Source organism: Suricata suricatta, chromosome 17, assembly GCF_006229205.1.
Source record: "Suricata suricatta isolate VVHF042 chromosome 17, meerkat_22Aug2017_6uvM2_HiC, whole genome shotgun sequence".
Taxonomy (NCBI): Eukaryota; Metazoa; Chordata; class Mammalia; order Carnivora; family Herpestidae; genus Suricata; species Suricata suricatta.
This window is the reverse complement of record NC_043716.1, coordinates 55,841,576-55,856,150: the sequence shown is the minus strand read 5'-3', so window position 1 is coordinate 55,856,150 and position 14,575 is coordinate 55,841,576. Positions and strand designations below refer to the sequence as shown.

At 59.5% G+C, this 14,575-nt stretch overlaps 1 protein-coding gene across 4 annotated transcripts in view; it reads right to left on the bottom strand.

Moving 5' to 3' along the window:
• CCDC57 (coiled-coil domain containing 57) overlaps window positions 1–14,575 on the bottom strand; it is a 70,702-nt gene that overhangs the window by 39,098 nt on the left and 17,029 nt on the right. For all 4 annotated transcript variants that reach the window (XM_029928351.1, XM_029928352.1, XM_029928354.1 and 1 more), the window contains exons 7-11: window positions 13,963–14,125; window positions 13,218–13,352; window positions 6,853–7,075; window positions 6,050–6,196; window positions 557–639 (exon numbers count right to left, since the gene is read on the bottom strand). In XM_029928351.1, coding sequence (XP_029784211.1) covers window positions 557–639; window positions 6,050–6,196; window positions 6,853–7,075; window positions 13,218–13,352; window positions 13,963–14,125 — 751 coding nt within the window. The remainder of the gene's footprint in view (window positions 1–556; window positions 640–6,049; window positions 6,197–6,852; window positions 7,076–13,217; window positions 13,353–13,962; window positions 14,126–14,575) is intronic.

The following is a 14,575-nucleotide window of genomic DNA, read 5'->3' as shown; positions in this document are numbered from 1 at the left end:
GGGGCGGGGGGCGGTGTTCCAGGGGGACAGTTTCAGGTCTGGTGATGGAAAAGTTCTGGGAGTCGACGGTGGTGATGCTTATACATGTGAACACAGTTCATGTCACTGAACGTACGCTTGAAAGTATATTTTATGTATGATTCACCACCATTTCAAAAACTCTAAAAAAGAGAGAAATTATGAATTTGTAGCAATAAGGCATGGCTGCGACCCTGGCCGCACGTGTGACGGGGCAGAACTCGCACCCCGGGAAGCAGCGGGCGCCGGCCGGCCTGCCTGCAAGGGCCGGGTCCCCGAGGTGTCTCCTGCCACGCCTGGGCACCCGCACACTTCCGGCGTGCCCAAAGGGGCAGGGCCCTGCGTGCAGCGGGGAAAACGGCGCGGCACCTCTGGACCTTCCTCTTGGCGACCAGGCCTTACTGTGCACCTGCCAGGGACCACACGTTACCTCACAATAACCCTTCCTTGGAGGGAAACTGAGGCACAGAGAGGTCAAGAGGTTCAGCCAGAAGACTTGCCTAGCCCAAGTGTTGGGGGGGGGGGAGAGGGGGCGTACCTTCTGCCTGAGCTGGGTCACCAGGAAGTTGAGGAGGTGTGTCCTGTGTCTGAGCCTCCCGAGCGCTAGACCCACGGCTCCTCCTGCGGAGACAGGGGTTCTGTCACGTTCAGGCCTTCTTTCTGGGGAAGGTTCCGGTCAACTGCCCTCTCTGCGGGGTAGATGTCTGTGCTGTTCAGGGCAGAGGACGCCCACTGTGGTGTGTCCACCTTGAAGTGAAGATGCTCTGGAACAGAGTGGAAGGCTACTGTCCCAACAAAGGCAGAGGTACTGGCGACAGACGGATAGTCCTATCAAGAAAGCAGGCATCTCTGCAGGAAACCAGTGGGAGTCACCACCTGGCGTCTACGGAGGCCAGTCCACAGGAGCCTCCTAGGCGTCTGGGAATCAGGAAAAACGTTCCTATGACCCAGAGGTCAAAGAAGGAGTCAGTAGATGTTAGAAATTATTTTGGGGGTGCCTGGGTGGCTCAGTCGGTTGAGTCTCCAACTTTGGCTCAGGTCATGATCTCATGTTGGGCTCTGTATTGACAGCTTGGAGCCTGGATCCTGCTTCGGATTCTGTGTCTCCCTCTCTCTCTGACCCTCCCCTGCTCATGTTCCATCTCTCTTTCCCTCAAGAGTAAATAAACATTAAAAAAAAACCCCAGAAATTATTTTGACCTGAATTACCAATAATAATACAGCGCTTATCAAAATTTAAGGAACGGATTGAAAGCTATCCTTTTAAAACTAGTTATGGCCACAGTAACTTATTTTAGAAAAGAAGGCTGCAAAGTCAATGAGCCGAATGTTTCGAAAACAAGAAAAAGACCCATAAGTAAAGTAGAAAAGCAAGGAAAGAATAAAGCTAAAATTAAATACTGAGAAAACAGAAAACGAATGTATAATGGAGCCGGCTCCTTGGACAGCCTTTTTAAAAAGATAAATCCCTGGGAAGACTCAGCAAGAGAAACCAAGTCAACAGGAACAATGCAATCGATGAAAATACAGTTATCACCTTCCTACAGGCGTTTAAAACTCTTAGGACAATACTCTAGGCAATTTTATGCCAAATTAAAACAAATTTAGATGAACTAGATAATTTTCCAGTAAATTATCAAAAAGTGACACACCACAAAGAAACTCCGGGTCATCCTTTACTGTGGCGAACCCCGCTCAGGGCTCAGGGTCACACTTTAAAACCTTCCCACAGGGAAGTCCTATGCCAGGGTTCAGAGTTGAATTCTACTAGTGGTTCAGGAAAAATGCACGTAAGTCGGACCCAAACTGTTTCAGAAAACAGAGAAATAGGGAACACTTCCCAAGATACCTGAGGCCGGAATAACCATGACCCCAAAACTTGACCCTGAGCGTGAGAGGGAGCACCAGCCAGTGAATTCCCGGTGAAATAGGAGAACGAGGCGTCACATGTTGGATGGCTGCAGATCGTAAGTTCGGCTTAACCCAGCGCAAGCTTGCTGCTTGGACAGGACCATGCGCACACGCTCCGTCCCTCTCCTTCTGTGAAGCTGAGTGCCATGCGCCACCACGAGGGACGCCCAGCGGGCGGGGGCAGGGGCTCTGGGACCCTCTGCGGCGGCCCCTCATCTCTGGCGTCTCCGGGCTCCGGTGCCTGGAGCAGCCACAGGCCAGAGGCGCCGGGGCGGGGGGCTCAGACCAGCAGAGGCCCCGACAAGCCTGCTCCCGCAGCGGCAGGACCAGGGAAGGGAGGCCCGGCTGGCGCGGCCCCTACACACAAAGGCTCGCCCTGCGCCACCCTGCAGCACGCGGCCTGCGCCCTTCCTGGGAAGGCATGTGGGGAGGATTGTGGCGGGGGGAGCTAGAGAAAGGAATTCCTGAAACCTGCCCACCAAGTGCCTGTCCCTGAGGGGCCCGCGTGGGAGGCAGGCGGCATCCACACAGCCAGGGCCCAGAGCTGAGCTCCGAGGGGCTGGGAGACCGCCCAGGACCTAACTGGGCTCAGGTGGCACCCACGGAGGCACAGCACAACCGCAGGGCAAAGGCCCCGGAGTGGAAGTGGTCATTGAGACCCAGCCCGAGAGAGGGGGCCGGGTGCAGGCGTGCGCTGCGCCCAGGGCAGGGGCGGGCGTGGGAAGGCAGAAGCGGAGGGAGGACCGGCGTCAGCAGGCACCAGACGGGCGCACGTCAGAGGTTACGCATCACGCCCGTAACCAGGAAGATCTCGACTCACTGAAAAAAGACAGCGCCGGGGGACACAGGCGCCGGGATCACGTGGGTTGTGGGATAAGGCAGCTGGATGAAGAGCTGTGCACACCGATGCATTGTTAAAACAGCGAAAAGAGAAGTTTTAGCAGAGGAATAAAAGACACAAAGAAAACAAGACGGAAATCTTAGAGCTGAAAGTGAAATGAAAGTCCCCCCAGCGGGGTCCAGAGCGGCGCCGGGAGGACGCAGGCCTGGGAGCGTGAAGACAGACGCGGGGCTCCCCAGCCCGAGCGGCAGGGAGGACACTCTGGAAGAAGCAGCAGAGCCACAGGGACCTGCGGGGGGAGAGCAGAAGAGCCAGCGTTTTGTCATCCAGGTCCCGAAGGGGAAAGGAGCACGGGGCCGAGAAAACGCTTGAAGAAATAATGGTTGAAACCTTCCCAGATTTGGCAAAAGACAGTCACCTTCAGATGCAATGCCAAACAGGAGAGCCAAAGAAACACAGGTCCAGACACATCGCCGTCAGACTTCCGGCACGAACGGCAGACCCGAGAGCAAGTGAACAGGACAGGGTGTGACTCGGGGCAGCAGGGGACCTCTCCTGACACCCCGCAGGAAGCGGCACACTTACTCTGTGATGAGAGCCAAGAGGTGTCGCCTCCAACTTTCAGACCAGTGAAGACTCGGCAGGGACGCAGGTGAGAGCAGAAAACCAGAGAGCCCGACTCCAGCACAGCTGCGGTCAGAGCGGACGACAGGGGGCCTGGAATGGCGGGGCTCCAGGACACACGCGGGGCCAACGTGCAGGTGACCGTCACAGTCACACACCCTACCTTTTTTTCTAATTTTTAAAATTTTTTTTACATTTATTTATTTTTGAAAGACAGAGAGAGACAGAGCATGAGCAGGGGAGGGGCAGAGAGAGAGAGGGAGACACAGAATCCGAAGCAGCTCCAGGCTCCGAGCTGTCAGCACAGAGCCTGACGTGGGGCTCGAACCCACAAACTGAGATCATGACCCGAGCTGAAGTCGGGCGGTTAGCTGAGCCATGTAGGCGCCCCTCTTCTTAAGTTTTTAAAAATTACGTTTGACCATTCGAAGCAAGAACGGTAATCCTGACGGAAGCAGTTCTCTACGTAAGAGAGGTGGCGTTTGTGACAGCATCGCGGGGACGGGCCTGGCGGCAGGAGGACAGTGCTGATGGGACCCGGTGCGAGGTCACGCGGCCGTGCTGGGTCCCCGGAGCCCAGACAGATGGGCTCGGAAACAACACGCACGTTAACGTGGACCGTGAACAATGCTCGGATGCCCCACAGGAGCGGGACAGATGACACCCGGGGACAGGAAGCGGCTGCTCAGACTGAACACAAGAACTGTTTAGTGTGGATGATATAAACTGTATCAGTTAAAAATATCAGCAAATGAAAAAGAAAACGTCAGCAAAATGGGGGTGTCTGGGTGGTTCAGTCAGTTGAGCCTCTGACTCTGGATTTCAGCTCAAGGCCTGGCGTCACGCTCGTGCGATCGAGCCCCGCGTCAGGCTCTGTGCCGACAGCACGAAGTCTGCTCGGGAGTCTCCTCTCTCTCTCTCTCTGCCTCTTGCCTGCATGTGCATGTGTGCACTCTCAAAATAAACATTAAAAAATGAAAACCATAACTGAACGAAAGAAATTTTTAAAAAATTAGCAAAATGGACTTTAAAAATTGACTACCAGGGCACCTGGGGGGCTCAGTCAGTTAAGTGTCCAGCTTTGGCTCAGGTCATCATCTCACGGTTCATGGGTTCGAGCCCCGTGTCGGGCTCTGTGCTGACAGCTAGCTCAGAGCCTGGAGCCTGCTTCAGATTCTGTGTCTCCCTCTCTCTCTGACCCTCCCCTGCTCAGACTGTCTCTGTCTCTCAAAAATAAATAAAACAACAACAATAACAAAAATTGACTACCTATGTGCTGTGCATAAGAAATTCACTCCAAACGTCACGCTGTAGCAGGATTCTCACACAGAGAGCGACTCAGGGGCTTTCCGTCCCAGGAAGCAACTTTATTCACGCCGGCACTGCTCAGTTGGGTTCGTACCCGAAGAGCTGAGCCCTGAACGCCACATGGCATAGATTCTGATATATTTTCTACTTCTTTGTCTCCCATATGTGGTTAACACACACAAACATGATTAAGTGGTCTCATGTTGCAAGGCCATGAGGGATGTTGTCAGGTACGTGTGTAGCCAGGTTACCTCGAGGTGTTCTGTTTTGTTTTCCTTAGAAGGAGGTGCTACTCCAATATAAGTAGTTAAAAGTTAAAGGATCATCAAGATACACTGAACAGACTGTAATCAAAAGGAAGCTGGAGTGGTGTGATTACCACCGGACAGAGCGAGCTTCAGAGCACAAAACCCCTACCAGGTATAACGGGTCATTACATGATGCTCTCAGGGCTGGTCCCCTCTCACGGACACAGTAACTCTAAACGTGTATGCAATCAAGAACAAAGCTCCAAAACACAATAAGCAAAAACTGACAGAATCATGATTAAAAAAACAAGCATCTGTATTATAGGAATAGAAAGGAACTTTCTTTTTTTTTTTTAATTTTTTTATTCTGTTTTCTGATTTATTTTTGAGAGGCAGAGAGACAGTGCGATCAGGGGAGGGGCAGAGAGAGAGGGAGACACAGAATCCGAAGCAGCTCCAGGCTCTGAGCGGTCAGCACAGAGCCTGATGCAGGGCTCGAACCCACGAATGTGAGATCATGACCTGAGCTGAAGCCAGACGCTTAACTGACTGAGCCACCTAGGTGCCCCATAGAAAGGAACTTTCTTAATCTGGCCCTGAGCCCCCAGAAACCTTTAGTGGCTTTAACGTCAAATGTTGAAAATTTTCCTCTGGGGTCAGGAAGAAAGCCTGCCATCACAACACCATACTGAAAATTCGGGCCTGGAAAAGCAACATAAGGAAAAGGGAGCAAAGACACCAGTGCTGGGAAAACGCAGGCTCCCGGCTGGGGGACGTCCTGCCCCTTCACCTTTCCTCCTAAATAGTCAGCCCCAGAAACCACCTGTGGGACACGCCCGCCCCCTGGACGGGCTCTCCGCTGGGCAAGGGGGTGACCGTGCGGTGCCAGAGCAGGGGTGGGGCAGGGAGGCGCCCACCCAGAGAGGTAAACGGGCACAAATACTTTGACAACGGGTGGCATGGGGCCAGGCTTCCTTGATGTGTGCGTTTGCATTTTGTGGACTTTCTGTAGGGTTTATATTTTCATTAAAATAGCGTACAGACGCAGAGTGACAGTGTTCTTGGGACAGAGCACTCAAAGGATGAGACTCGGACTTACCAGGGGCTTCGGCTGAGATACCGGCTTGAGTGCCAGCGGGAGGCGCGGGCGCCTTCGGAGGCTCCGGCACAGCCCCCACCTGGCCCTCCAGGGTTTTAAACTGATGCTTCAGATTTCTTATTTCTGCTTCGAGGGCCAGGATGTGATCTGCCACAGGCAAAACGAACAAACAGTAAACACATCAGCGCACGCATTACACTCCCCTCGGCCGTCACCAGGCGGCGGCTCCCTCAGGCTTCTGCCGCTCTCCCCCGCCACCTCCCACTCCTGCCCCAGCCCGGTGCCCCCCTCCCTGCTGGTGCTGCGTGCTCTCCGAGGACGGCCGCGCTCCGACGCTCCCTCTGACTCACGGGCCTGCGTGCCCAGACGCACGGGTCTCATGCGCGGAGTCATGATACGTGATGGCCCCCCCCCCCACAACCACTCCAGGGCCCCTCTACCGGTGCGCGGGAGGGGTGGGGGGGGCCCGGCGCCGCGACAGCACCGGACGCCCGCGGACAGGCCTGGTGTCCGCCCGCCTGCGCAGCCCGCCTTGTAGAACGCAGCGCCCACTGCCCTCCCCATGCAAGTGGGCTCCGGGCTCCAAGTGCCAAGTACACATCCTTCACTTTTTTCTGCCACTTTACCAAGGAAAAGTTGCTGTTCTACATATGAGCATGGACTTAAGATCCTGTCCCTTGGAGAAGCAGCCTCTATCGTACCCTGAGCTAATTTATCCGAGCGGACGTTCCTCGCCAAGACTCCAAGTGAAGCCCGTTTGGGACCCGCTGGAGATCTGTCCCCCTCCCCTGCCCCCCGCTTACCAGGAGCCACGGCCTCAGCCGCTGCCTTTGGAGGGGGCTGTGCGCTGTCAGAGGGCCGATCCCCTGACGGCGCCGCAGGAAGAACCTGGTTACTCAGACTCTCCATCTCCTTCCTCATCTCCGCAACGGCCCGTCGCAAGCTTGCGTTTTGCTCCTGGAGCCTCCGGATCTCACTAGACGGAAAACTTTCACTTATCTCTTCCTCATGATGCTTTAGGAGCACCTGTCAAATACAGAAAGAAAAGAAAATGGTGGGCCTCCTGGGGGGCTCAGTCAGTTGAGCGTCCGATTTCGGCTCAGGTGATGATCTCACAGTTCATGGGTTCGAGCCTCGCGTCAGGCTCTGCGCTGACAGCTCAGAGCCTAGAGCCTGCTTCCGATTCTGTGTCTCCCTCTCTCTCTCTGCCCCTCCCCTACTCATGCTGTCTCTCTCTGTCTCTCAAAAATAAGTAAAAAACAGGAAAAAAATTTTTTTAAGAAGAAAAGAAAATGGTTACAGCTAGAGAAGAAACCCACAGGTGCCCGGCTGGCTCTGCTCAGGATTCTCTCCCCCCACCTCTGCCCGCTCCTCCCCTTACAAATTAAATAGATAAACGTTTTTAAAGAAAGTCCCTTAAAAATAAAACACAGAAGCCCAGGGTTTGCGGCCCGTCCAAGGCTCTGCCCACCCATCCGCCCTCCAGGCCTCGGGGACCTGCCGTCTGAACTGACGGGTGACGAAAGTCTGCTCCTTCTGGTGTCACAAAGACAGGCCTGCCGTTCGCCAAAGGGAGCGCTTACTGAGAAACCCGGGAGCCCTGCCCCCCCGGTCACAAAGCCGCTGGTGGCCCGCGGGGCGGTACCGTGAAGAAGACAGGCAGGAGCGAGCGCGGGGTCTGCCCGCGGGAGGGCGACGGACGCAGCTGCCTGCGGTGAGGCGGGCGCGGCTGCCCAGAGCGTGTGGCAGCTCCATGAGAGACGAAATGCAGGGGTGACTGCACGGCCCGCAGCCACTCCGCGGGGTGAGCCCAGGGCACCGGGAACACACGTCCCCGTGGAACCTCGCACACACGTGCTCATGGCGGCAGGTCTCACAGTAGCCAGGACGTGCAAACACGAATGTCCACCGACGGATGAAGCAGAAAGACGTGACACAGCGGAGCCCATGCAGCCACCAACAGCAACGAAGCCCAGTTCGCGCCACAACCCAGACCGGCCGCGAGGACGCCCAAGCCTTCGATACGGTTATGGTCACACATGCGCCCAAGGGTTCGAGGAAAAACGGGACGGGAAAGGAAGAGGAGCAGAGGGTGGGCTGACAAGAACCCCCGGCCTCTGCAGAGACGAGGGAGAGACATCGGAAATGAGAAAATCACTGGACGCCGCGTGAGGGGCTCAGCCGGGTAAGCGTCCCACTCCTGATTTCAGCTCAGCTCATGATCTCACAGTTTGTGGGTTCAAGCCCCATGTCAGGCTCTGTGCTGACAACTGGAGCCTGTCTGGGATTCTCTCCCTTTCTCTTTGCCCCTCCCCTGCTCATGCTCTCTTTTCTCAAAATATATAAACTTAAACAAAAAAGAAAAGAAATTCACTAGAGAAGTGGCCTAAGACCAGACCGGATGCCACAGGAGAAAGGGTCAGCGGGCGGGGACACGGGCAACAGAAAGCATCCAAGCCAAGCGCACAGTGGAGAAGGAGTCAGTGAGGCCGGAGACCCCGGGAACAGCGTGGAGCCGGCTCAGCGCAGAACCAAGAACCCAGACACATGAGGCCGAAGTACTTTATCTATAACATGTTGGCCAAAATATTTTCAATGTTCATTTATTTTTGAGAGAGACAGACATAGCGCACGCAGGGGAGGGGCAGAGAGAGAGAGAGGGGGAGACACAGAATCAGAAGCAGGCTCCAGGCTCCGAGCGGTCAGCACAGAGCCCGACGCGGGGCTCAGACTCGTGAACCGTGAGATCACGACCTGAGCTGAAGTCGACACTTGACTGACTGAGCCCCCCGGCTGTCCCTGGCCAAAATATTTTCAAATTTGATAAAAACAAGTCCACAGATCAAGAAGTCCACTGAACCCTAAGCAAAATAAACACAAAGAAAATCACACCAAAAAGCACATCACAATCGAATGGCTAAAACATCAGTGATGAGGAGAAAAAAGGACCAGAAAAGCAATCCGAGCTGCACAGCATGTCAGGCGGTGAGCACAGGCACAAATACGAGGTCTCTGCCAACTTCTCACGAGGGCCACTGGGATCCCCGAGACACGGGGAAGGAAAAGCCCCAGTGCCCCAGAATCCTACAGTCAGTGACTGTGACCTTCAAAACGACCACGCAACAGGCGGCTGCCTTTGAACACCAGGATTCTCTGCCGCGGGACCAGAAAATCAGCCAAGTTCCAGGAAGCGAGCGTCTGCGGCCAGGCCAGCACAGAACTGGGGTGCCCGACAAGGGGGCAGGTAACAGAGCCCCCGGAGCCCTGCGGCCTGCCCTGTTGTGCGTCAGCCCAGGAGGGCCCCGCCTTCAGGGACGTGCACCTGCAGACAGCACCCGTCTCCCCATCTGCAGCCCCCCGCCCACGGCAGGCAGACGGGCCACCCCCTCCTCCGGGGCCACACACACTCCGCTGCTCCCTGCTCTCCTCCCGCAGCCCTAGGAGGGAAGGGCCGTGGGGTAAGACACAGAGCCCCGTACGGACCATCTGAGGAACCACAAGGACGTGAGACGTGATGATGGTACAAGTGGAAACAGACTCCCGGTCACACGGTGCAGCACGGACTAGGTGAAGCCAGTGCGTGCGCAGGGACACGTGTGAGACCCAGAGAGAGAGAGACAACGGGGGCACGGCCGGATCGCCTGAACGGACCGACCGCGTGTGACCGCGTGTGACTGCGTGTGACCGCATGCGACCGCGTGTCCTCGTGGCAGTCACATTTCCCCGCCCCGCGCGGGCTCCCCCCGGGCTTGCAGCAGGCCGCTGCGGGTCACAGCCCCCCTCCAATGCTTCACAAGGGGGCACACATCCGATGTAGGAACCGACGCTCAAGTCCCGAGGGGTGACCCAGCCACCACAATGTCCATGCTGCCACCATGTCCTCAACCGGCCACCACACCCTGCTCCAGGCGCTCACCTGCTTCTCGCAAAAGTGCCACGGAGGCTGCCAGAGGCCAAACGGGGAGCCGAGCTGGGCTGGACCCTGGGTCCACCTGGTTCCCAAGGCCACTCCGTAAACTGAAATTGAATTCCCGCAGTGGCCACACGTTCCTTCTCCTTCCAGAAGGAGGCTCGCTCTTCTGCTGAGTGCGGGCCCAGCTTTCCGACACTCCTGGTGGAGGCCTTCCAGGGCTCTGCTCTGCCCCTCCGCTGCCCCCCTGCTCACTGCTCACACTGCCGCCGGGAGGGGCGACCCCTTTTCCTGCAGACCCCCAACCTCCCTTTCCCAAGCCCGTCAGAGCAGCCCCCACCTGCTCCTCCGCTGCACCACGCCGCCGCGCCCCGCCCCCCCGTCCGCGCAGGGGTGACAGCCCGAGGGAGCTGGTGCTGGCCTAGCCCAGCGCAAGTGTTCCTCTGCCACCTGTGGGGCAGGGACCACCCCTCTCGGGGTCTCGGCTTCCTCAGCTGTGAAGTGGACAACAGCCTGGACCCCCGAGCCCCAGGAGGAGCCATCTCGTGGTGGCAGAGCCTCCAGACACAGGCGGGGTCCTCCCCCTGCGGCTCTGCACCAGCAGGGCCTGCACTCGGAGCCTGGGACCGTCACGGGGAGACGGGCTGCTGCAGTGCCCGCTGAGGTCACGGCACAGGGGGGCCCGACGGCTCATCCTCCCGAGGGAGCACCCGCCCCTTCTGCCCCCTCCCCAGACACCCGCACGCTGCTCTCGACCTCATCTTTGCGCAGAGGACCCACCTCCGCGCTGACCTGCGGGCGCCTACGCCGCGGGCCACACGTGCTCCAGCACCCGTGGGACTCGGTCCCGAGGCCCAGCCCACCGTGCCGGCCTGGGTCCCGCACAGCCTGGGCCCAAGGCCACAGCGGCACTCCAGCGCACATGCACCCGGACCTGGGGCGTGTCCTGCGTGTCCCCCCGCCCCGGCTCCGGCCCCCGACACGGGGTCAACAGCGTGCGCGTCTGTGGACAGGAGTGAAGTGCTTTCCTGGCGTGGCCACGGGCCGCCCTCCTCCCCGTGACCTCCAGCCCCCAGCCGGCCTCGGGCACCAAGCACAGGGGGGTGCCGGCCTCAGAGGGCACAGCCGGAGGCCCCGGGCCGCCCGACCACCAGGGTGAGGACGGGGGCAGCGCTGCCCGTGGGGAAGAGCTGCGCCGCCGGGAAGGCCTTCCCGAGCACGTCCGGAGCGCCGCCATGCCACACAGCTGGCTGAGGGACTTCTCACGAGGGGACAGAGGCCAGACTGCGGAAGAAATGGGCCCTGGGACCAGGAAGACGGTGTCGGAGGCAGGGTCAGGCCGCCTCGTGCCCCGCGCTGCTCTGGAAGGCGCCTCTCCACGTGGGCTCGGCAGATTTCCCAGCAGCCCAGCGACACGGCTTCCCCCGGGGGCCCCGGGGCGAGACCCGAGGTGGCGGAGGGCCAGGGTTCGCTGGGGGGCCCGCGCCTCAGGCAGGAAGCACATGCTCCCCGACACTCTGGGAGGCTCCTCCCTGCCTGCGGCTTCCAGGGTTTGCCCGCGAAGCTTGCTGTCCTCGGTTTGGGGCCACGTCACTCCCGTCTCTGCCCCGTCGGCACACGGCCCTCTCCCTGCGTCTCTGTCTCCCACGTGGTGTTCTTTTTATAAGGATGCGGGTCGTGTTGGATCAGGGCCCGCCCCGCTCCAGCGTGACCCCGTCTGCACTGGTTGCACCCACACAGACCCTGTTTCCTAGTAAGGATGCATCTCAAAGAGCTGGCGGCTAGGCCTGGAGCCTGTCCCTGTGGGGCCGCCACTGAACCCCTGGGCAGCTCGGTCAGCAGCAGGCTCCGGCCAGCTCTCCGTCAGTCAGATCTGTGTGGGGGAACACGGCCTCGGCTGCACGTCACACCACGTGAGAGTATGCCTGTCTCTGGGATAACGTCCAACCTTTTGGTTCTGTCCTTCCCGGAGGGCCCAGGCTTCGGTCACAAAAGGGACTCTGCTGCAAGCTGAGACTAGCCCCGGAAGTCTGATGACACACGGAATTCCCCAAGGTCAGCACCAACCCCGACAGCGCTCGCAGGATGGCAGGCGGCACTCACGACTTCTAAATGAGGAAGGGATCTGGCTCTGCGGCCGGTGACGTGGCAGGGCGGACCCCGGTGTCCCCACCACCCACGACCCTTCCCCGGGGGCCTTCCCACCCTGTGATGCCGAGGCCTGAAGAAGCCTCCGCCTCAAGCGCCGTGTTCGCCCCGAGCGGAGGCTCCGGCCCAGACGTCCACACGGACCCAGATCCGTCTCCTACGTTCTGACGGTTCTCACGAATGACCAAGACAGAACCGTCGGATGTCCCCTCTGACTCTTGCTGGAACCTAAACTTGAGGGAGCTGAGGTCCTGGCGTCTGCACACTGGTTAGTGATCTCTACACCCAGTGTGGGGCTCGAACTCATGACCCTCAGATCAAGGGTTGCATACTCCACCAACTGAGCCAGCTAGGTGCCCCGAGTTACAAATATCTTAACGCTGGTTAGGAGCTGGGTCTACAGACATGCGGCCACTGCATCGTTTTGGAGCAAACCTTGCCCAAGCTAGAAGCATGAGCAGCCACTACCTCTGGGGGGGGAGGGGGACCCCGGGAAGGGGTGTGGCGGACTTTCCGGGGCGATGGACGTGCTCTACATCTTGTTAGAGGGCTGGGCCCATGGCCACATTCACGGCAAACTCCGACCTGTGCCCTTAAGATCTATACGTTTCACCACACGTAAAACAAGAAACAAGAACTCCTCACCGGCTCGGAAAGGTCTTCCCCTCCCCGGGCCCTCCGGCTCTCACCGCCCCTGCCCCCTGCCGCGCCGGTCCCTGCGTCTCCGAGGCTGCGGCACCAGCCTCGGCGTCAGAGGACCCAGGGCCACAGACGAGGTTCTCAGGCCCCCATGGCTCGGGTGGGCACTCCAGTGGCACCACGGTGGCGGCACACAGTGACCTGCCGTGACAGCTCTGCGGATAAGACACGAGGGCAACCTCACACGGGGCGTCCGTGCGGCGTGATGTCTGCGTGTGGGGTCTGAGTGCTAAGGATCAAAGAAGAGTCTGAGTCCAGAGTCACCTCGGCTCCTCCAGGCGTCAGACTGGCCCCCGCTGTGCGGACACAGCTCAGGCTTTGGTGGCCGGGGGACCGGGGGAAGGCTCCAGGAGTGGGCAGGGGGAGGGGCGTTCCCAGGGGAGGCTCAGGGCAGAGGGCGGCTGTGCTGACCTGCACCTCCTTCTCCGGAAGGAGCCCGCGCGTCCTCAGGGCCTGCACCGCCTGGTCTCTCTCGAGGGTCAAGGCCTTCAGCACCACCTCCTGGTCACCCAGCGTCCGCTCTGTCTCCTGGAGCTTGGCAGCAACCTGGGGAGAGATATGGGACTCGGTTCGTGTTGGAAGAGTTACAAGGCAGTGGTGCCAGCCTTCAGGGCCCCTCCCGAAAGCAGAGCCGGTGTGTGAGTGAGCAGCCCCGTGGCCCAGGACCAGGCGGCGGTCGGCACTGGCCGAGGGGCAGCATCAGGCTCGGGTGTGGCCCTTTCTGCCCGGTCCCCTGCGCACAGGGGGCAGGGAGCTGCCTCGCACTGTTCTCTGAGTGGGAAATAGCTGACGCAACGAAAAATAAAACACTCGGGGCGCCTGGTTGGCTCAGTCAGTTGAGTGACACTCTTGATTCCAGCTCAGGTCATGATCTCACGGTTTGTGGGTTCGAGCCCCGTGTTGGGCTCTGAGCGGACAGCGCGGGGCCTGCTTGGGATTCTCTCTGTCCCTCTCTCTCTCTCTCTGCCCCTCCCCTGCTCCCGTGCCCTCACGGTCTCTAAAACAAACAATCCAGTAAAAGTCTGCTGAGCAGGGCAGGGGCATCTTCCACTGCTGTAATTTCTGCTAGAAAAACCGCTCGGTGGGGTTCGGGAGCCCAGAGCCCCGCAGGCGCCGCAGAGCAGGGGGGAACGTGAGGGCCGCGCGGGGCACGGACCTGGTCCCGCGCGGCGGTCAGAGCCTGCAGCAGGTCCTCGGACGCGCGGTAGCGGTCCCTCTCAACGCTGTCACAGCGGCGTCGCCAGTCCAGGTCCAGCTGCACCTTGTCGCGCTGCAGGCACTGCTCCCGCTCCACCGCCGCCAGCAGCTGCTGCTTGTACCTGCGGGGGCTCCGTGTCCTCAGGTCCGTGCCCTCGCAGGCAAAAAGCAAAGGTGGGGTGCAGGTGGCCGGTGCAGGGAGGTGCCCCCGCCCACGCTCGGTCCCCCTCCCCCCGCGGAACAGTGGGTCTGCTGTGGCCCCGCGGAGCGGACGCACCGTGAGCAGGGGGCGCCGGGCGGGGGCTGAAGCCGGGGCATGAGTGCACCAGCCGGGCCCTGGACGCGGCCCGCCACCCGCAGCGGGGCCTGTGCACGTCTCCCGAGCGTGAGGCCCTGGAGGACCCCGTCCTGCCCCCCGAGGGGCCTCCCGCCGCCTCGCAGAAGCAGCCGGGGACCTGGGGCGCCGGGTGCAGACCATGCGGGCGGCGGCGGTGGCCAAACGGAGGGCAGTGCCCACGGGAGGAAGGGGGCGAGGGCGCCACGTCCGACCCCGGCAGGGCCCCGCGAGAGGC